Here is a 23,412-nt window from a genome sequence, read left to right as displayed (position 1 = left end):
CCATTGCTCCTGATAACCACCGGGGCCACTCAACTGCTATGAATTCAACTTCTTAATATGCTCTACATAAAAAAGTGAGACAATGCAGACTCTTTCTGGGCCTATATTATTTCAAGTTAACAAAATGTCCTCCAGGTTCATCTGTGTTGCCACAAATGGTGGAATTTTCTCCTTTTGAAGGGTAAGTAGTATTCCATTATGTGTATATATATAGCATATTTTAAACACTTAGGTTTATTCTGTATCTTCTGATTATAAATAATATTGAAAAGAACATAGGAATATAGATATCTTTTCAACATATTAATTTCATTCCTGTTGTATATAAACTCAGTACAGGGATTGCTGGATTATTTTGTAGTTTTTATTTGTAATTTTCAGGGGAACTCCACACTACTTTTCATAATGGCTGTGATGATGTACATTTCTAATAGCTATTTGCAAAGTTCCCCTTTTCTCCACGTCGTTTATCTTTTTGATAACAACCATGCTTTTTTATGCAAGAAACATTTTATTTAAGCCATACAAATTTCATGTATTTCATATATACAAATTTAGGAATTCAGTGATTCTTTCCAAACTACCAGCTCTCCACCCACATTCCCACCCTTCTTCCTCTTCCCTCTCCTATTCGCATTCTTATTTTTTTACTAAGATCTACTTTAAATTAACTTTATACACATAAGATTAACCATACACTAAATAAAGAGTTCAACAAATAGTATATATATAAAAAACTGTTCAGTAGTGGAGACAAGGGCTATTCAAAGTCATCACACCTCAAAATGTCAATATCACCTCCATAGACTACCCTTTAGGTACTCCACTAGTTACCATAGGTCAGGGAAAATATATGGCACACTTCTTTTGAGGACTGGCTTATTTAGCTAAGTGTAAGGTTTTCCAGTTGCATCCATTTTGTTGCAAGCAATAGGATTTCATTTTTAACTGCTAATATAGTATTCCATGGTGTATATATGCCACAATTTCTTTATCCAGTCTTCAGTTGATGCACATATCCTAGGTATTTTGAATTGAGCTACAATAAACAGATCATTTTTTCATATGCTTTCTTTCCATTGGGTAAATTCCCAGGAGTGGATGGCTGGGTCAGATACTAGATCTACCGTCAGATTTCTGAGTCATCTCCACACTGTCTTCCACAGTGGCTGCACCAGTCTACATTCCTACCAACAGTGGACTATGGCATTCTATTCCCCACATCTTCACCGGCACCTACTATTTTTGATTTCTTTATGAAAGCCATTCTAACTGGGGAGAGGTGAAACCTCATTGTGGTTTTCATTTGCATTCCTTGATGGCTAGTGATCCTGAGCATTTTTTTATGTATCTGCAAGGCATCTGGATTTCCACTTTTGAAAAATACTTGTTCAAGTAATTTGCCCGTTCCTAAGCTAGATTGTCTGTTTTGTTGTTGTTGAGTTTCTTGAGCTGTTTATAGATTCTGGATATTAATCCTTCATCGGTTGCACAGTTTGCAAGTATTTTCCCCCATTCAGTTCTCTGCTGAGTGTTTCTTTTGCAGTGCAGAAGCTTCTCAATTGATATAACCTCACTGGTCAATCTTGGCTCCAATTGCCTGTGCTTCTTGGGTCCTCCCCAAGAAGTCTTTGCTTAGTGCAATGTCCTTTAGGGCTTCCTCAACATTCTCCAATAATGGCATTGGGTCATAGGTTCAGGTCCCTGATCCATTCTGTGGACTTTTGTGTAAGGTGTAAGGTAGAGGTCTTGCTTCATACTTCTGTATGCAGAGATCCAGTTTTTCCAGGATGATTTTTTAAGAGATTGCTGCAGGAATTGATTGTCAAAGATAAGTTAGTTGTAGTTGTAGATTGACTTCTGGAGCCTCTACTCTGTTCAATTTTGTTTTTGCCAGTACCAGGCTGCCTTGACTGTAACTGCCTTATAGTACGTCTTGAAATCTGGCATTATGATTCCTCTAGCTTTGTTTTTGCTGTGTAAGGATGCCCTGGCTATTCAGGGTCTTCTGTGTCTCCATATGAATTTCAGCATCATTTCCTCTAGACACAAGAATGCCCCCAGAACTTTCATTTGGACTGCATTGAATCTGTAAATTGCCCTCAGCAGCATGGACATTTCAATGATATTGATTCTTCCAATCCATGAATGTGGAAATTCTCTCCATTTTCTGTGTTTTCCTCCATTTCTTTCTTCAATGTTTTACAATTTTCATCATGGAGATAGTTGATGTGTTTGGTTAAATTTATTCCAAAGTATTCAATTTTTTTTGTAGCTGTTGTGAATGGGATTGACCCTAGAAGTTCCCTCTCAGCCATGGAATTTTTTGTGAACAGAAAATCTACTGATCTCTGTGTCTCAATTGCATTTCACCAAACTCTTCTATGAGTTCCGAAAGGTTCTCAGTGGAGTCCTTGGATCCCTCATACATAGAATCATGTCATCTACAAATAAAGATAGCCTTACTTCCTCCTTCCCAATTTGCATCCTCCTGCTTTCTTTTCCTTTCCTAAAGGCTATGTCTAAACCTTGCTGGACTATGCTGAATAGCAATGGTGAGAGTGGGTATCCCTGTCTGGTTCTGGATCCTAGTAGGAATGCTTATAACTTTCCTTCATTCAATAAGATGCTGGCCATGGGTTTGGCATAAATTGCTGTCACTGTGCTTAGGTATGTTCCTTCTATACCCAATTTGCCTAAGGTTTTCATCACGAAAGTATGTTACATTTTATCAAATGCTATCTCTGTATCCATCAGAACAGTCATATGACTTTTGTCCATCAATCTGTCAATGTTATGCATCACATTTATTGATGCCCTACCCTCTGAGATCTCAACATTTCTGCTTCTTTCCCTAGACAAGGACTAATATTCTCCTCTTGACAGATCATCTCTAAAGATTAGGGCAGTACTGGACTGCCCTAATGTCCAGGCAAATGATACGCCTCTGATACACAAATATTCATTGTGTGAAGAGTAAGTACATAATATTTGTTAAAAACAGTATGTCCATAAAGGTTTATGTAAAATGGATGGGTAACCAGTTGATATTTGAAGAAAACTGGGAGGGAGAGTGTGTCTATTATAGGTAGGAAGACCTGATCCCAGAAATATATAATTGGTTTTGATGAAAAAAAAAGTCTTTTGAGCAGAAATCATCAAATAGGAACTTCAAGGAACCTAAAGTTTCTATTAATAACCAAATTTGCAGCACAGGCTGTTAGGGCTGTGAGATCATCCTGAACATGTTTATTTTAAAGATCAGGAAACAAAGTTCAAAAGTCACATCCTTGCCATAATTCTCACAGTCAGTGAAAATAAACTGAAAAACAACTCCTCTTTGGGTTTCAGACTTTATGAATGACACCTTGACATAGCATCCTGTGGTTTATATTAGTAATACAACGTAACTGTAGGTATAGTTTGTTTTCTCTTAGTAAAATTTCCATATGTAAATCTAAATGATATATATTAATGTTTAGTTTTTTAATCCCAACTATCAACATCAAGATGGAATTGAACTTAATACAAAGGGAAATTAAAATGTGATTCTCTCCAAAACTTTCCATTAATATCATTTTAAGTAAGCTAAAACATGACATTATTCTTACTTAAAAGTTACAATTAGCAATGATATATAATTTTGAAATTAACATTTAAAAATGTATTTATTCCATGAGATCATTCTAGTATATTATGTCCTTTTGCTGTTCTGCTTCAATTGATCAACCCAATTACAATCCTACATTTCTACTGATCCTGAATAACAAGATTAAAATAAGCAATGAGAACACGTGCTGTATCAAAGGGACACTTCACCACAGCCCACATCCTGAAGTGCATCCGCTCAGGCTCCCTAACATCAGGTGACAGTAATCTGACTCAAGGACACACCATGCTCTTGGGCTTTCTGATCACTTTCATTCTACTCAGCAGTTCTCTGGTGTCCCTCTGGTGCCAAAGGATGTCATATAACCACTAGAAGAATCACTGACCGACCACTCCTTTCTAGGGGTCTTCAACCACTGGTGTGCCGTGCCTCAAACATGCCTGATTCATAAATGGCATAAACATAGGCATGGAAACGCATCTCACAAGTTGGTAGTCAGACAATTAATTAATCTTTCTGTGCAGTAAAACAGCTATTTATATTAAGCACATTAACACACAGAATCAATAAACACTCTTAGTGCCCTAAGTGATTTTCTGAGGTGTAATTTAAATCACAATTCCTAAATTTAAGTTCACTAGGACAGTTCCAAGTGAAGTAGCAAATATTCAGCTCCTTGAATATATCACTTGGACTAAAGATATTTGACACTGATGTCAGAGTATGCCAGTTTACTTAAGGATAACTGTAAGTCGTGACTATCTCAGGGATTTTAACACTAACTTAAAGAAGAAAGCTGCATTCAGGCCTAGCAAGAATCAATCTAGTATTGAAATTTCACCACGATTGACAAAGTTCTCTTTGGGAAGGTACTTAAAATGTGAAACACAAAAATGTACTCAAAATGTGTCACAAAATTTATACATTATTTATGGATTTCTGGCTGATGTTAAATTTTTTAAACAGAATTTTGTTTTATATTTGAAAGGTTCTTTGATCTTAAAAATCTGTGTGCTTTAGTGCTGGGATTTTTAATGCCTCACATTTTATTACCTCTAATGTCCCTTAGATAATTAATCTTGATATCTATTTGCTGTTTGGAATAAATGACAGGATCCTAGCAAATGGTAGACATCTCATAAACAACAGATAGGGACTATATAAGCTGTAAGGAAATTAGAACTTGATAAAGAAAAAAATTCCTTAAAGGATAATTGTTTTCGGCTAATCCCAAAGGTCAAGTGTAAAATAAATCTCCTCTCCTTAATGCTGAAATTTATCATCCTGACATTATTTACTACAGTCGCAGTTCATGAACTGATAGGAGGCCCCATGATCTTGTGTTCTGCTGTCATATTTTTGACAATTCCTTAATTATACCATGAGGCAAAAATGTGAATAGTGTATATATTAAATTGGGGAGGTGAACGTAGTCACTTTATATTTCAAAGATTTTTCAGTTCAACCACTGCTAATAAAAACAACATTTATTTTTGTGTTATTTGCCAAACTTGATTCTAAAGCTTTATTATATATATAGTAAAACATTTTTATCTTAAAAAGTACAATGAACAATGAAGCAAACATAAGTGTAAACGATAGACATTTAAGCAAAATTAACAGTATATCACATTCTCTTTTTTTAAAAAATTAAATACTGCTAAAGTGTACTATGTAGAATAGCCTATCCAATTCTTCTTCCTCCCTCCCTATCAGAAGGGTAAGCAACATTCTAAAGTTGGAACTCACTGTTCCCACCTCTATTTTATACATATATACGTGTGTATATGTATACACATACATATATACATCTTATATACACATACACATACATATATTACTCTCCCTAAAACCAAGCCACAAAACCTTTAATCATCACATTCTTTCTCTCTTGCCTTCTCTGTTGAAGATCCTCGTTCCAGAGAACTATTGCCCAATACCCAGAAGGAAGAAGTGCTACATAGACCAGGAAGAGTTGAAAAGACAGGGCTTGCTGGTTTTCTCCCCTTCAGTGTATTACCACTGGATCATACCATTTTATTAATCACATTTCTATTCAGCTGTCTATTTTCCTTTTATTCAAAGCAACATATAGATGGTTTTCTCTGGGTCTATGGGTTTTCCTTTCCTGTATCACATAAAATTCCCATACATTTGTTAAACTTCTCTCTTATTAACCTGCCTTTTGTTACAGGAATGTTTATCATGACACAAGATGGAGGAGGGAATTTTTTTCATACATTTGTACCATACACGGGCAAACAGAAATGGATGCAGTAATATGGAACTCTTATGGATAAAGTCTGCATGGATGCATCAAAGTTAAACACTAAAGTTCTGCAGAATCCATAAATTATCCACTCAGTCTTTCAAGATCAGAAGACTGGGCTCTCCAACAACTGCCAATTTACTATTTCAAACAGTTAAATGGAAGAAAACACAGTTCACAACTTCAACCAATGTATTTTCTCTCCCTTTCTTTTTTATTTAAGTCTATTTTTATTATTTAAAACTATTTCTCACAAGAAATTCACTATTGGTGCCATTGTTTCTCTTGGATACAAGTAAATGACAGGATTTTAATTAACTATATATCTTCAATTAAATGTAATCACTTACATTGCATTCAGGTTTGTATTTTTCTAAAATTATATTTTTCTAAAATTATAATTATAATGGATTATTATTATTATTATTCCATAATGGAGCTATTTATTTCCTTCTTCAGGTTATACTGAGAATTATAAATCCCAGAGTAAGGTGCTTGGTGCATAATGACCTTCCACAGCTTTCTCTGTTCTTCCAGAGAAATGTGGAAACAATATAGACTATTAGCTTAGAAGATGGAAAAATAAGAAAATGCAGTTATGTAAGACACTTATATGCAGAACTTTGAAGATACACACACACACATACAAAGTAAGGTAACAATACCTTAGAAAATTCTAACACAGGCAGATGATAGCAATTTAAAACCTCCAATAGGTGATATATTTTATGTATTCTCTATGATTCATAAAATATGAGATAAATTGTGAGATACTATAACTCAAAGTAACAAGTGTTTCATAAACCAAATCTAGTGTTCTTGTCTCACTGCATTTGTCCAAGAAGGAATTTTGGTAGCCAACTCAATTAAAACTTGCATATGTGCCACAAAATCAAAAATTGAATTGGAATATACTCCCATTTCTGAAATTTGGCCCCTTCAATGTCACTATACTTTTTCTTCTTTCCATCAACAAATTAGTTCAGAAAAACTATGGTAGTCAATTATTAATAAAGGCCATATTAGGTAATAAGCAATTTTGAGTATATGTGCCTTCCTTTCTAATTAAATGTTACTTCCTCCTATTTTTTTTCTTTTATTTATTTATTTATTTTTTGATAGGCAGAGTGGACAGTGAGAGAGAGAGACAGAGAGGAAGGTCTTCCTTTTTGCCATTGGTTCACCCTCCAATGGCCACCGCAGCTGGCGCGATGCGGCTGGCTCACCGCACTGATCTGATGGCAGGAGCCAGGTGCTTATCCTGTTCTCCCATGGGGTACAGGGCCCAAGTACTTGGGCCATCCTCCACTGCACTCCCTGGCCACAGCAGAGAGCTGGCCTGGAAAAGGGGCAACCAGGACAGAATCCGGCGCCCCGACCGGGACTAGAACCTGGTGTGCCGGCGCCGCTAGGTGGAGGATTAGCCTAGTGAGCCTCGGCACTGGCCCTCCTATTCTTTATTCCACAAATACTATGGTGGTTGAGAGTGGGGGTGATGTTGCAATTAGATGGAAATTTTGTTTGGTAATGAAAATTCTCACTAAAATGTGCTGAATTCATTCAGGTAGAAAGATTCTGAGACAGCAACATGATGGATCATTATTCTGTAACTGAAATGCTCTTCACACATTGCTACCTTGTATTTACATCAGCTAAGTATTCTAAAATAGTAGCCAATTTCAGAATACAATTAAACAAATTAAGTTATTACCTTCATGTATTAATACTTACATTCCAGCATTTCCTTAGGAGGGTTATGGAGGATGTTGATGAACACCACAAGAACACATGGAAACAGTTATATTCTATTTGATATAAGCATGTATATGTTACTTGAATTAACTTTTCAGTTTATAAAAATAATACTGCCTTCTCTGTCACTACCCATATTCCACCCCACATCCAACCGATATGGAATAAGGCAGGTAGCTAGATTTGGGCCAAGAGTTGGAAGCCACACATCCCCTGCACTGTGTAAACCTATCTACCCACGTGTCAGTCAAATGACTCCATTTCTAGGATGTACCTCCCCTCACCTGGGGCACGGGATTGGTATAATGTAATCACTCCCCATTCCAACCACATAGGAGGCCGACAATGGGGAGAGGCTATCTCTCTTCCTGTGGACTCAGGAATGCTTCTCTAGGTAAGAGGAAAGAGCCTGGAATAGGGATGTTAGCTACCATCTAGCCCACAACATATTGGCAGCTAGCCAGGAGAAAATTCACTCCAGAAACAGCCGTGTGGTAGGTAGAATTCAATCAGTTTCTGTCTCAGCAGTACTTGGTTTCGAAATCTTGAAAATATCTCTGTCCCCTAGTCTCTCTTCTGTGAGCATTCATGGGTCAGGAAAGTCATCTACAATGCAAATATTGATGTCTACAGCGTGTCTAAGTTTCCTGGTTGCAAGGCTTGCATGTGAAGAGAGGCTCATACAGATTGTTAGCATTAATGGGATTTAGCAGAGAAGCAGGGAAAATGTGGGCCAGTCTGTATATGTTGGCTGATTTCAGGTTGTTTTCAGGTTGTTTGTGATGTGTTTTTAAGGATAATTTATATTATTGGACAAGGTGGAATTTAAACCCTTAGTTTTATGGAAGGATTTTTTTTTTTTTTTTTTTTTTGTGATCAGGCATGCTAGGGTGACTTTTCATATGCTAATTTCTGGTATTACCTGGTAGAGCAGACCAGTGAAACAGATTCTGTTGCCTTGTAATCACAGCTGGCATCAGGAAGGTGGGACTCCAGACATGGCAGAGGCTCTACTTCCTGCATGGAGGGGGGAACTTCTGCCTCAATATGGCAGCCCCAGTTAAAATACATGATCTCTAACATGGAGCCACCAAGGGACTTCCACCTTTACGGGAAGACAGGTAACAGATCCCAATCCCAAAATGGCAGCCTCCATAACCGGGTACATGCTGCATGCCTGATCAGCAAGATTATGATTTTTTATTTTAGTTTTTTATTTTTTCTTTATGCTGTTTCTTATTACTCTGAAATGTGTTCCAGGCATGGAATTGTGTTGCAACCTCAGGATAAAATTTCCTGGCTATGTCAAAGGGCTCTCAATATTTGGGATGCCTGGAAGGCCCTGAGAAATATATCTCAGGTATCTAGTTTATCATTTTAGCTTTATGCTGGCTTTTTGTTAATTGCTTCCTGTGAATCACTAAGACCACAGCAACAGCAGAACCTTCTAAGGTCTAAGCTTTAGACACGGTGGCACAAGCTCCCTGGAAATTTGTAGGGTACAATAACCAAGGGATTTATGTAGAATTCTGCTGGTGGGTTTCATCACACAGGAACTCAACTTCCTGGCATGAAGTGTAACCTCCTGTATCCAGCGATGGTGGTAACAGCCTTTGAGTTTATTTGGCGCATTGTGGAAAAGCCCTAATCATGCACGCATGTGCCTCCAAGTCTACTGGCACTTTTTTGATGGCGGTGTTCACCCTGGTGAGGACTCAGATAAAAACACCATCCAGGTCTTAAATTTTTAACCAAAACAAGGACATAGAGTTTCCCTATCAAAGCTCAGAGTTCTAAACAAGAAGTAAATTACCTAGGATATATTGCGATCCCAGGAAAGTATGCTCTTTCATCGAAGAGAAAAGAAGCTATTTTGTATATAGAACCACCACAGATGAAAAAGCAGATAAGGAAATTTCTGGGAATGGCAGGATTTTGTAGAACATGGATTCCAGGATTTGGGTTAACAGTTAAAGCCATATATATATATATATATATATATATATATATGTATATATATATATACATATATATATATACACATATACATATATCCTGACATTGATCCACTTTACTGGACAGGAGAGCTACAGAAAGCCTTCCAAAGAATTAAACAGCTATTAACAGAAACCCCAACACTAGGAATCCCTAACCTGAATAAGCTATTCACCTTGTTTATTGCAGACAAATAGGGTGCAACATTAGGAGTGCTTACTCAAAAATTGGGTCCACTTCTATGACTAGTAGCTTGTTTTTCTAAACAGATATTCATAGCTGCAGTGTGCCCTACATGATTAAGGGCTATTGCTTCTACAGCACTCATGGTGAAAGAAGCCACCAAGCTTGCAGCATGCCAGCCCCACCAGGTGCAAGGGGATTTAGAAATTGAAGAATATCAATGGCTAACAGGAGGGCACCTGACAAAATATCAGGCCCTGTTGTTGACTCAATTGAGATAACTCAAAGTATGCCAAATCCTCAACCCAGCAACTCTGGTGCCACCTGAGTGTACTGAAGATTTAACTTACTCTTGTGCAGAAACTAAAAAACAAGTGCATTCTAGTAGACTTGAGCTATTAAATAAACCTCTAGAGAATACAGATGTTGAGTGGTTTATTGATGGCAGTAGTTATGTGAAGGAAGAAGTTAGAAAGGCAGATTATTCCATTGTGAATCTTAACCAGGTAACAGAAGCTCAGACAATGCCAAGTAATACTTCAACTCAAAAGGCTGAATGTATTGCTTTAATTAGGAAAAGGCCACCAAGTTTATACACACACACACAGACACACACATACCACACATACATACACGCAGCTTCCAAATATGCTTCCCTTATGTTACATGCTCATGCAGCAATTTGGAGAGAAAGAGGCCTATTGACTGCAAAGAACTCTCCCATTATGCATGTAAAGGAGATATTAGCCCTACTTCAGGCAGTACTGGAACCTTTGGACGCGGCTGTCAGTAGGGGACACTAAAATGAAGACAGCCATGCATCAGCAGATAAGACAGCAAAATCAGCTGCTATACAGAAAATTCTGGAAATGGCACTAATACCTCAGCTTGTAATGATGAGAGCTTCACTCTATTGAGGCTAAGATCTAATGGGCTCAGCAATGAGTTATGCTAAAGATGTTATTAGACAGTAGACTTTAGATACAGTAGACAGTAGATCATAACATTATGCTCCCAATGGAAAATTATTAAGGAAATACATGGCTCTATCCATCCTGGAAGATGAGCTTTAATACAAATACTCTCTCAAGTATTGGGAGGAAAAGGACTGCATGCTGTCATAAGGGAAGTAACTCATTCCTATCCCCTTTGTTTACAAAATAACCCTCGTGGCCACCTTAGGCCACCTCCTTTGCTGACTCCTGTGCAAAGGAGAGGAACCTACCCAGCTGAAGACTGGTAGATTGATTTTACTAGCACGCCTCCATCAAATAACTACAACTATCTTCTAGTTTTTATTGATTCTTGCAAGGATGGACAGAAGTTTTTCCACATCAAACAGAAAAGCCCCCATAGGTATCCACGCTTTGAACATCCAAGGTCACTCCAGAGTGACAATGGACCCTAATTTGTGTCTTAAAATAACTCAACAGGTAGCTACTTTTCTAGGAGTTTCTTATCATCTCTATGTCAAGGATTCATCTTCTACCTCTTGAGTCTTCACAGGCACACATGAGAGATAAGTCTGCCTACTCCTGTGAACCAAAGACCTCAAATACCTCTTCAAAAGGCAAAAAGATAAGGAAGGCCTTTGCTCTTGTCATATTACAACTGCAGCACTTTAAGGCAGGCATGTCTTATCTACCTCTTCTCTTAATCCTCTCTGGATGCTACTACTGGCAGGAGAACTCCTAGTGAGTTCTTCTATTATAATCCTGCAAGATCCTCGTATGTCTTAAGAAGCTAATTCTTAAAATCTGATCATTGCCTTAGATAACCTAGCCTACATTTTAGGCCAACTTTTACAACAAGTACTCAAGTCCATGGATGCTAGCATAGTTAGGAACAACCAACAGGCCTTAGAATATATACTGACAGAACAGGGAGGAGCATGTGTAGCTGTTAATGGCCTCTGTTACCACTACTCTAACAGTAGTATGTTTACTGAAAGAGACATTAAAAATCTTTATGCTCAGGCTAGATGGTTTTACAATCTGCTCAGGAACAGTCTATCAGCATCCACTATGTGGAAAACAATGAAATATATTCTTCCCTTCTTAAAGTGCACGCCACTGGTATTTTTTTCAATTTTGCTCATACTGATAAATAAACTTGTCTGTTTCAAAATCTGACTTCTCTGGCCAGCGCCGCGGCTCACTAGGCTAATCCTCCACCTAGCGGCGCTGGCACACCGGGTTCTAGTCCCGGTCGGGGCGCCAGGTTCTGTCCTGGTTGCCCCTCTTCCAGGCCAGCTCTCTGCTGTGGCCAGGGAGTGCAGTGGAGGATGTCCCAGGTGCTTGGGCCCTGCACCCCATGGGAGACCAGGAGAAGCACCTGGCTCCTGCCATCGGATCTGCGTGGTGTGCCGGCCGCAGCGCGCTGGCCGCGGTGGCCATTGGAGGGTGAACCAATGGCAAAAAGGAAGACCTTTCTCTCTGTCTCTCTCTCTCTCACTATCCACTCTGCCTGTCAAAAAAAAAAAAAAAAAAATCTGACTTCTCAGAGTAATGATGACCATGCTGGAGATGTATGGACTGATTCATGAGATGGATTCATTAGATCAGATAGGAAGAGATTTCTGAACTCATAGGCAAGCTCTATACTCCTTATCACTGGGAAGCAGAAACAGCAGATGTGATGGATCTGCATCCTCCTGCACTCCCTTGTGATTAAGGGTCATAAATCTCTGAGGGAGGAATGATATGGGATAAGGCAGAGAGCTAGATTAGGGCCACAAGATGGAAGGCACACCTCCCCCCCCCATGTAATCCTGTCCACCCACCTTTCAGTCAAATGACCCCTCCCCCCAGGAGGTGCCTGGTCTCTCCTGGAGCCTGGGAGCAGTACTATGTTACCATTTCCTTTTCCAACCTCAGAAGAGGCCAGCAAAGGGAGGGGCTCTGCTACCTAAGACTCAGAGGAAGCAGTAATGCTTCTCTAGGTAATAGGCAAGAGTCCGGAACAGGGATTTTATATGCCACCGCCACCTAACCCACAACACATACCTTGTCCACAACACAACCCAGGGAGAAAACTAATTTACTTAGAAGCAGAACAATTCTTTGTAAGTTGCATTTTTCTTTTAGTTGAGCTTCAGCAAATTAATGATGACCTAAAAAAATAAACTCTATGGTATATCTGAATATTTCCTCTTGAAAACTCATTTCTGTTCCACAAAAGACACCTTTATTTTACCAGTAATTCAAAGGAACACTTTAATTTCAATCTGTGTAAATATTTAAATAAGTTTCTACTCTACCAAATTTACTGTGATTTAACTACTTTGTGATCCACAAAACTGCAGGCAAGTAAGGTTTGCACCAATTACATACTGAAGAAAAAAAAATCCCATTCTTTAATGAATTTCATGTTAATTTTTACCTGATGTTGTATCCAGCTGACAACCAAAACCAATGTGATCTGTTTCTCAACTAACTAATGACAGCCTTGGACAAACATCCTACTCCCTCTCTGCAAACAATGCAAATCACACACAGGCAGCATTTCAGGCGATGATTAGAAGTGCAGTTGCTTAATGTGGCTTCTATGTGGATGTTCACCAAGGTTGCTTCTTGGTGTGGTGGACAAAATTGGCCCACTGAGAGGAAGTTAGCTGGGAAATTTTTCTAATGCACTGTAAAAGTATATTTGTGCCAAAAGTTCTTATTTAAAAAGAGGTTGAGGGAATGTCATTTGAAGGTCAAATTTAAATCTTTACTTTGGGCAGCATAAATTAAGCTTTTAGTGAGATCAATTAAGTTTTTAGGCTGAAAGTTTCCACAAATAAGTCAGGCTGCTTTGATTTTCAAAAATTACTTGAATTTTTTAAAGAAAACTATTCTGAAAAAATTTTAGTAAAGGAAAAGTATGAGAGAAGAAAAACTAAAGTCCTAGAAGAAGGACAGTGATAATTTTAGCCAGAAGTATGATAAGGTCTTTCCTATACTTATTGCTACTTCTGTCTAAATGTTTTACATATTGGGGATAGGAATGTTACTTCCACAAATACCAAGTGGCACACATTCCTGAATTTACATTATTTATAATAAACCGATATACTAGCTTGAAGGAACATCATGACAGGTAATCTCAACTATTCTTTCATCACTTCATTGAACACTAAAGTCACTCATACCATTTTAACAATAGGATTTTGCATCTCAAAGGATTTCCACATTTATAAGACCCTTTCCTTTGTATTCTGTGGTATAATTCTCAGTGTCTTCAATCTAACATACAAACACGGAAACACAGAGTAGTTATGGTGAGATTTCTAAGAAACCCTTAACATAACTTAGCATTTCTCAAACACAAATGCTGGAGTAGATTCTAAGGAGTTAACAATTAACTGGGGGTTCCTGTTCCTGGGGAGCCAAGCTGCTAATCCAGATGGGAGGCATGAGATCAACTGGCCCACTTTTACCTTCTTCAGGAGGACACAATCGCTTTGCTATAATGAATCCTGCTTCCTTTTCTTGCTGTGTGTGCGCAAGTCTCTTTCAATTTATTGCTGGAGGGTCTAAGAACCCGACCCTCACAGCCAATAGTAGTGGAGGTGAAAAATCTGAATAAATGTCATTGGGATACTGAGGAGGATTTACTTGAAAGCAGATAGAATTGTTTACTGAGATTATGTTGTTCAACCACTTTTACTCTCATCCACTCGACTTTGCCAAGTGGTTTCTGAGATTTTTACCAGAATGATATCTTGTTAATTCTTCCCGATGAGATGAAAACCCATCAAACAGGGGAATGCAAGTACTGTCCACTTTTCTGTCTATTTCATTCAGGGAGCAAATCATGTTTGCACTCTTGCACTAGACAGATTCTGGCAATTCATCTTTTAATGTCTTTAGAAAAAAAAAGTCACCATTAAAAGTATTTCATAGTGTCAAACTATGATATAGACAATTTCCATAGAAATTGTTAGAATTTCACAAACTTATGAGGATGCTGAATTAATTAGCTTCTTGTGTTTAGGAAGATTTGATTTTTCTTTTCTTCCTACATGCTAATGCATCCCCTGCTTTGGCTACTTGTATTGTCAGGAGATTCCCTTTTCAGCTTAAATAATTCTATCCACTCAGTTTCTTATGAACTCAGTATGACTGAAAATCTTCAGCAGCATGCGTAGTTTTCATTATGATGGAAATCAATGTAATAATATTTGTGATACCTTCAATGCTTGTGAAGATACAAAACCTGCTTTTAGAGGAAACACTAAAACAATTCCATCATGTTCATAATTAGTTTGTATTATTATATTTCCTTCCTAGTATAAGTGATGTAATAATAATAGACTTGCTGATGAAATTTTCATATAGTACACACGAGCAGCACTTGCCAGGAATTTACAGAAACCAAATCCAATATGCAATAACACAGTTCAGATTTGTATAATATCAAGTGGCACAACACTTAAAATCATTGCAAGATACTGTTCACATAAAGGAGTAATAAAATATGAACGGCAAGGTATCATAGTAGATCTCAACTAAAGCTTTGAAATGTTAAGAGGTAGGTCATGTATTTTAAGAACTTACTGCAAAAAATGTACAAGTCATATGAAAATTAATTATGGTACCCTTGGGAACCTTTGCCAGTATTCCTACCTTGTTGTTGCCCAAGCTTGGAGAATGATATGAATGCTTACCATGGAGAAGTTGTACATGACAACAGAATAAGCAGTAGCCTATGAGTGACTATGGAGAGGACCTATTTACTCGGTGTCTAGAAGAGAATTATTTAAGATAAACATGCAAACAATGACCTCTTGACCTCTTGAGAGTGGGCAGTATGGTGGCTAGGCAGAAGCAGTATATGTGAAAACACTTAATGTTTGCTTCAAAGGTATTCTAAGGCATTGTTTTCTGTGATTCTATAATTTTATGGTTTGGCAATAAATCCACTTGTTTGTGTACACACCATCCTCTAATTCCAATCCAGGTACTATTGAACAGAAGATCTCACCCTACAGAGCCATGTTTAGAACACCCAGAAGTTGCCATTCCAATTCTCACATTGAAATACCAATTGGGAATCACAGTCTGACTTGCAAGTATAGAGGGGCCTGTATCTTAACATTACCAACCAGCTACTTGTTTCCGTTTGAGAACTCATTTTCTAAAAGACTTCCTTTTTGTTTTTTTCCTAAACCACCATGAGAGAAACAAATGTTCATAACATAAATATGACTAACACTTTGAAGTAAAAATATCTACAAAGAATCCAGCATAGGAAGATGGCAGAATTTCCAGTGACCCTTTAAGGCAATCTCAGCTTTACATATAAATCTTTTTTCTGCACTCATTTAAATTAGTACCATTTCATGTTGAGCCTCCTTGGCTAAACATCAACTACTTTAATAAGAATACTCCACATATTGCCACAAACAAACTATAGCACTCAAGTGAAATATTCAAAACTTGCCAGACCCAGCAAATGCCAGAAGGTTGCCCATATACTCTGTCCAATGCCACATCACATTGCTACCCCCTTCTCTCATAGATATGAGACAATACCATCCAAGTATCTTTGGCTTTGCTAACACTACTTCCACAGCAGTCAGAATCAGCCATGAGCCCCTGTGTTTCCATGAATAAACAGAGAAGAGACATTTTACCAAGTCTTCTGTTTTGTGACTATTCAAGAGGTCAGACAGGAAGTCATCATGAAGGCTCTCTCTTCGAATCAGTGTAAATTCCCGCAGGAAAACAGCCCCTTGGCTTGGGTCTCCACATACCTAGAGAGATAAAGTAGCTGAATTAAGCTTTCTGACAAGGCCTGGAGAGAGGGACACATAGGGATTAACATCTCAGAGCTGTAGAAACCTCTTGGATTTATTTCAAGTTTGATTAGAGCAGCCAAAAACAATGCACACAAACACATATTAATGTGACAGCCACCAGAACATTCTAGCCCGCGGCTCCTCTGATGGGTGCCAGGAAAGTCTCTTGCTAAGTTGATGCCTACAGACTGGCTGGTGTGTCTGTGATGCTGACAATCAATTACTATTATTATAAACTCTCTAGTGTGGTCAGGCTCCTAGATAGCTCATGCCATTGGGCTACCCATGTGTACATACCACATAGAGGTTTTAGACTCACGGGGTTCTATCCCCTAGATCTAAGAGTTGAGGTGGCTCCTGATGTCCTATTAAATGTCAACCAGATAAGGAGGCACTGGCCTGAGCCCAGAACTGACTCTCCGAGTAACTGGAGTGCTTTAGAACCACGTGCACTCAGCTGCTCCGGAAGGAGGTACTGGAGAACTTTCCTCTAGAGCTTATCACATACCAGGTTCTTTACACATGTTATCTTACAGCAGCCCTATGAGGTGTCCGTTAGCAGCTGCACTTTACACATTAGGAACTAGAGGCATAAGAGATTTCAGGAATTTGCCGAGTGAGCGCTGAAATCAGCATTCAAATACAATTCTGACTCTAAAGCCTCCTCTAAGGAGAAACAAAGGACTAACTCTCTAAATTCACATAATGATCAAATCACATTGTACCCCCACTACCTTCTGAACCTCAGTTGACTCATCATAAATAGGCATGATATAAACATTGCTGGCTTGCTGAAAAGACAGAAGATAAATGCATATAAAATGCTTAAGTGTGGCGGCTTATCACATGAAACAAATAACAGTCATTATTATCATCAAAAGCATATTTTGCTCAAGAAACAACTAAAATCCAAGTTTTTAAAACATACATGAAGTTATTTAACTATATTTATAATATTTTAATATGCATGATATGCAATTTTAAATTTTACACCATTTTAATTGTATTGACAATATCAGTAACAAATATGTGAGTATTTATATTAATTGATACCTTCTTGATGGTCTGAAATAATTTATAATACATTAAATAATTTTGAACTCTAAGTCCTTTGGGAATGAGTGTAATTTTCAGTCATTTCTATGTAATACCCTCTCTTATTCAGTAAGCCAGTATTACAGCAATAGACAGAATCTTGCGTCCCAGGATCTTTATTCTCTGAAGTAACACCTGCAGTAGGCTGCTTTGCATTGCAAAAAAAAATTTCACATATAATTAAGATACTAGTTATTCACTTCACTATTGGGTGAATTAAATTAGGTGAGTCTAATGCAATCATATGAACCCAGAAATCCAGAGTGTTCTCCAGCTATGGAAGGAGTCAGAGATGTTGCAGAAGGGGATTCAAATAGTGAACAAATCTGACCTGCCATTGTTAGCTTGGGAACTGAGGGGAACACAGAAGCATGAGAGGGCAATAAGTCTGCCAACAACCAGTGACTGAAAGGGAATCCAAACCCTGGACCAGAATCGCATCTTTGATCAATAACATGATTTTAGCCTTCATGAGTTTTATCAGAGAATCCAGCCACTCCTTGCCAGGCCCATGACCTACAGAAATTGTTAAATAATACTTTCCTGTCCCCATAAGGCACAAAGTATGTGCTAATTCATCATGGCAGACGTCAAAAACTAATGTAATCATTGAGAAGCGGAATCACTGAGAGACAATCCTGTTTCCTCTATGTTAACTTTTGTTATGAACTCACTGATAGTAAACAAGTAGAAGCGGAATATGCAGTGTACATTTTTAAGAATCAGTCTTTGCATCTTCCGCCTCTACTACACAGTGAGAGAGAGAGACAGAGAGAAAGGTCTTCCTTTCATTGGTTCACCCCCCGAAATGGCCACTACAGCCAGCGCTGCACTGATCCGAAACCAGGAGCCAGGTGCTTCCACCTGGTCTCCCATGCGGGTGCAGGGGCTCAAGCACTTGGGCCATCCTCCACTGCCTTTCCAGGCCACAGCAGAGAGCTGCACTAGAAGAGGAGCAGCCATTAGGCAAGAAAAACAAATCAAAGTGATACAAAGCGGACAGGAGAAAATCAAAATACACCTATTTGCAGATGACATGAATCTAAACATAGGGGATCCAAAAGACCCCACTGAGAGAGTACTGGAACTCCACTGAGATAGTTTGGTAAATTGGCAGGATATAAAATCAACATTGAAAAATCAATAGCCTTTGTATACACAGACAATGGCATGGCTGAGAATGAACTTTTAACATCAATCCTATTCACAGTCGCTCTAAATAATTAAATAACTTGGAACCTTGGAATAGATTTAACCAAGGATGTCAAAGATCTCTATGATGAAAATTACAAAACACTAAAGAAAGAAATATAAGAAGACATTAAAAAATGGAAAAATCTTCCATGTTCATGGATGGGAAGAATCAACATCATCAAAATGTCCATAGTAGCAAAAGCAATTTACAGATTCAATGTGATCTCAATCAAAATACCAATGACATTCTTAAGAGATCTAGAAAAAGTGATGCTAAAATTCATATGGAAACACAAGAGATGCCAAATAGCTAAAGCAATCTTATACAACAAAACAAAGCTGGAGACATCACAATACTTAATTTCAACACATACTACAGGGTAGTTATAAAGAAACAGCCTAGGGGCTGGCACTGTGGTGTAGCAGGTAAAGCTGCTGCCTGCAGTGCCGGCATCCCATATGGGTGCCGGTTCAAGTTCCAGCTGCTCCACTTCTGATCCAAAAGCAGTAGAAGAAGACCCAAGTCCTTGGGCCCCTGCACCCAAATGAGAGACCTGGAGGAAGCTCCTGTCTCCTGGTTTCAGATCGGCAAGGCTCTGGCCATTGTGGCCAATTGGGGAGTGAACCAATGGAATAGAAGACCTCTCTCTCTCTCTCTCTCTCTCTCTCTAGCTCTACCTCTCTCTTCCTCTCCTTCTCTCTCTTTGTAACTCTTTCAAATAAATAAATCAATCTTTTAAAAAGGAAAAAGAAAGAAAGAAACGGCCTGATATTGGCACAAATACAGACTTGTAGACCAATGGAACAGAATAGAAACTCCAGAAATCAATCAATGCCTCTACAACCAACTTGTCTTTGACAAAGGACTAAAATCAATCCCTACAGCAAGGACAGTCTCTTTGGCAAATAGTGCTGAAGTAACTGGATCTCCATGTGCAGAAGTATGAAATTAGACTCATACCTTACTCCTTACAAAAAAAAAATCCACTCAAAATGGTTCAAAGATCATCAAATTACTAGAGGAAATTGAAGAAACTCTGCACGACATTGGCATAGGCAAAGAGTTTTTGGAAAAGACCCCAGAAGCACAGGTAATCAAATCCAAAATTGACAAATGGGATTACATCTAACTAAGAAGCTTCTGCACTGCAAAAGATCCACTCAACAAATTGAGGCAACTTACAAAATGGGAGAAAATATCTGCAAATCACACAATTGATAAAGAGTTAACATCTAGAATCTGTAAAGACCTCAAGAAATTCAACAATAACAAAACAAACAATCCAGTTAAGAAATTGGCAAAGGACTTGAACAGCATTTTTTCAAGAGAGGAAATTCAAATGGCCAATAGATACATGAGAAAATGGTCAGGATCACTAACCGTCAGGGAAATGCAAGTCAAAACCACAATGAGATTTCACCTCACCCCGTTAGAATGGCTTTCATATAGAAATCAATGAACAAATGCTGGCTAGGGTATGGGGAAAAGGTACCCCAGTCCACTGTTGGTTGGGAATGTAAACTGGTGCAACCACTGTGGAAGACAATATAGAGATACCTCAGAAATCTGAATGTAGACCTACCATATGATCTAGCTATCCCACTCCTGGGAATTTGCCCAAACCAAAAGAAATCTGTATATGAAAGTGTTATCTGTACCTCCATGTTCATTGTAGCACAATTCACAATAACTAAGATATGGAATCAACCCAGATGTTCACCAACTGTTGACTGGATAAAGAGATTATGGTATATGTATACTATGGAGTACTACTCAACTGGAAAAAATGAAATCCTGTCTTCTAAAAAAAAAGGGGGGGGAGATGCAACTAGAAACCATTGTACTTAGTGAAATAAGTCGTTCCCAAAAGACAGATATCATATGTTTTCCCTGATCAGAGATAACTAATAGATTACCTGAAGTATAATGTATTGGGGTGAAATTAACATTTTGTGATTTGATAATTATTTATAGTTGTTGTCTCTTCTATTGAGGAAGTGTTTTTTCTTTTTCTCTATACTACTTGTTGAAATCTTTTACTTAGTGTAGGGTTCACTATACTATCATCGAGTAACCTGAAAATAGATCTTTGTAAAAATTAAGAGTAGGAATGTGTGAAGAGGAAGGAGGAAGGGTTGGGGCATGGGTGTGCATAGGGGCAGACGGGGGGGAGTGCCCCTATGTTTCTAAATCTGTATATATGAAATTTGTATAACTAAAATAAAATTTAAATATATATAGTGAATATTTAAAATTGCTTACAATAAGGAAGGATAGTAAGTAAACTTTTTATCAATCTTGTTTATACCTTAATTCTCAATCATAACTGCATATTTAAGAAACAGTGCATGTTTTTCCCCAAGAATGTTGACATTTTATAAGAAGCACAATTGTTACCATGATACTCAACTCATCAGACTTTTATGTGATACCAATGCAAATGATATTAATGAAACTGAAATTTAATCTTAAAAGTAGATAAGAAGATGTAAGTAGATTAATGTAATTATTTTACCTTTATCTATAGATCTATAGTTTTCAATTTAATTGCTGTCCATGAACTATTAAGAATTAAGTAATTAATAATTAAGCAATTTGAAATATTTATTTAGCTGACATTTAGTTTTGAATACCTCTATAAACCATAGATAATAGCAATTATTTTTGTGTTTTAGAAAAATAAAGATATCAAGGTAAATAAATCTAAAAATTTTGTACTTCTAACCCAAGCTGATTTTTAAAACTATTATTTAAAACTAAAGCAATATATTTACTTGTTCATTCTTCCACTGATTCTTACATATACATATCCTGCCAAGTGCCAGGAGCTATGCTATAGGACTATGCTGCAGGAAATAGTTATATAGCTCCTTTCATGGCATAGGCATCCTAAATGAATACACAGATGAGGTGGAGAATTCTAGATGCTCATCAAAAGCCATCATCTTAGGTACACACCTCAAAGCCTCCCTTGCAGGTGCGAAGACTGAGACTGAGTTATATTTGGTAGGAGTAATGTGTTCTACCACTAAGCCAGACTCATAAAAGTCTCCTGCATTGTTCCCCCATGCTCTTTTACCCTCAGGTGTGTTTGGGACAGAGAGAATTTCAGAGAAATCTTGGAGCCAATTATTACAGGTGGTAGGGCCTCCCAATCAGCCTTGTTCCCTGAATAACTGCATACAGGACGTCTACCCCATGACCTGTTCACTTATCTAAAACGGTTAAGTGATTGTGAAGTCAAGGTCTGTAGTATTTGAATCACTATCCATTTGAGAAATTAATTGTTCATGTGGTTAATCTACCCTAATTGATACAATGAAGAATTGTAGGTGAGCACTTAGAACGCCATGTGAATTTAGAGCAAGAATGATTATTTTACAAACTATGAAAGGCTTTAAAGTAGGGTTAAAGGAAAAATGAGAATTTACCAGCTGAACAAGGAGAATGAGGATTCTTTTCCCAGGGAGAAGGAATACCCTGGCAAAGGCATGGAAGTATCTGGTTTTGTCTGATGAGTCTTAGTAACTGAACATTGCAGGAATGAAAGGTAAATGAGGGAAGTAATGGGAACTGAATTTGTTCAGTGAACAGGAGCTGAACTACTAAAATTCAAGCAGCCAAAATCATGCTTATACCTTTAGATGAGAAGAGTATTCTAGTAGTGCTCAGAAGGTAAGACTGAAAATGGGGTTTTAGTTAATTGCAATAATTTCAGGGAGAACTAATGAAGAGTCGACAGGCTGGTGAGGAGAAAAAACAATATAATGTTTGGCAGTCAACTGGAAGATGAGGATAGGTCTCAGTTTTGTCTCTTTCTGCCTGCATTTGAGCACAGCCAACAAACAAAATAAAAGAGGACCATGAAAAGTTTGGCTCCTGAGAAGCAGAACCTGGAGCACTTGGGCAGGGAATGATGAACCTGGTGCACAAGAAAGAGACTGAGTGGAGATGACATGTAAATATTGGCATCGTACAGGTAGCAGACAATATCTAACATGAATGTTCTTGTCAATGGAAAGTGTGGAGCGTGAGAGGGCGTAGAGCCAAACAGGAACCCTGGGACACATGTAACAAGGATCCATCTTCAATGGCTCATTTATACCAAAGGTAAATATTAACAAGGGGAATTCACACTAAAGTTGACCCTTGTTTGGAAGCTTCCTTTTATTGTTTTCTTATGAAAACACATTTATGGCACTATAATAGACAACTTCATGCAAACAATTTGTGCCTTGAGGAGAGACCATGACTAACTGGGCTATCAATTTCCAACTCCCAAATTTAGCTATATATTAAATGCACCTTGAAAATTTCCAGAATAACTTAGATTGCTAAAAATCGATTTTGTCTGGTCAGACCAAGTTTCCCAAGTTCTGGTTTATAAAATATGGCCACTTACATGTGTTATATCAAAAAGCACCTTACAGTTATAAGATAGTTGGCATACCATGAAAATGCATCAGAATTGGGACTTATCAGTCTCATGATTCTGTGATGTTAGTTCTACAGATGGAAGAACAGAA

The 23,412-nt window shown here is 37.9% G+C and overlaps 1 protein-coding gene across 2 annotated transcripts in view; it reads right to left on the bottom strand.

The window, feature by feature from the left end:
- The window catches only part of ADAMTSL1 (ADAMTS like 1), a 1,062,044-nt gene that overhangs the window by 739,336 nt on the left and 299,296 nt on the right, over nt 1-23,412 (bottom strand). For both annotated transcript variants that reach the window (XM_008254434.4, XM_008254437.4), the window contains exon 2: nt 16,432-16,551. In XM_008254434.4, the coding sequence (XP_008252656.3) occupies nt 16,432-16,551 (120 nt within the window). The remainder of the gene's footprint in view (nt 1-16,431; nt 16,552-23,412) is intronic.

Source organism: Oryctolagus cuniculus, chromosome 1 (assembly GCF_964237555.1).
Source record: "Oryctolagus cuniculus chromosome 1, mOryCun1.1, whole genome shotgun sequence".
NCBI classification, from domain to species: domain Eukaryota; kingdom Metazoa; phylum Chordata; class Mammalia; order Lagomorpha; family Leporidae; genus Oryctolagus; species Oryctolagus cuniculus.
This window is presented reverse-complemented; position numbering and strand designations above follow the sequence as displayed.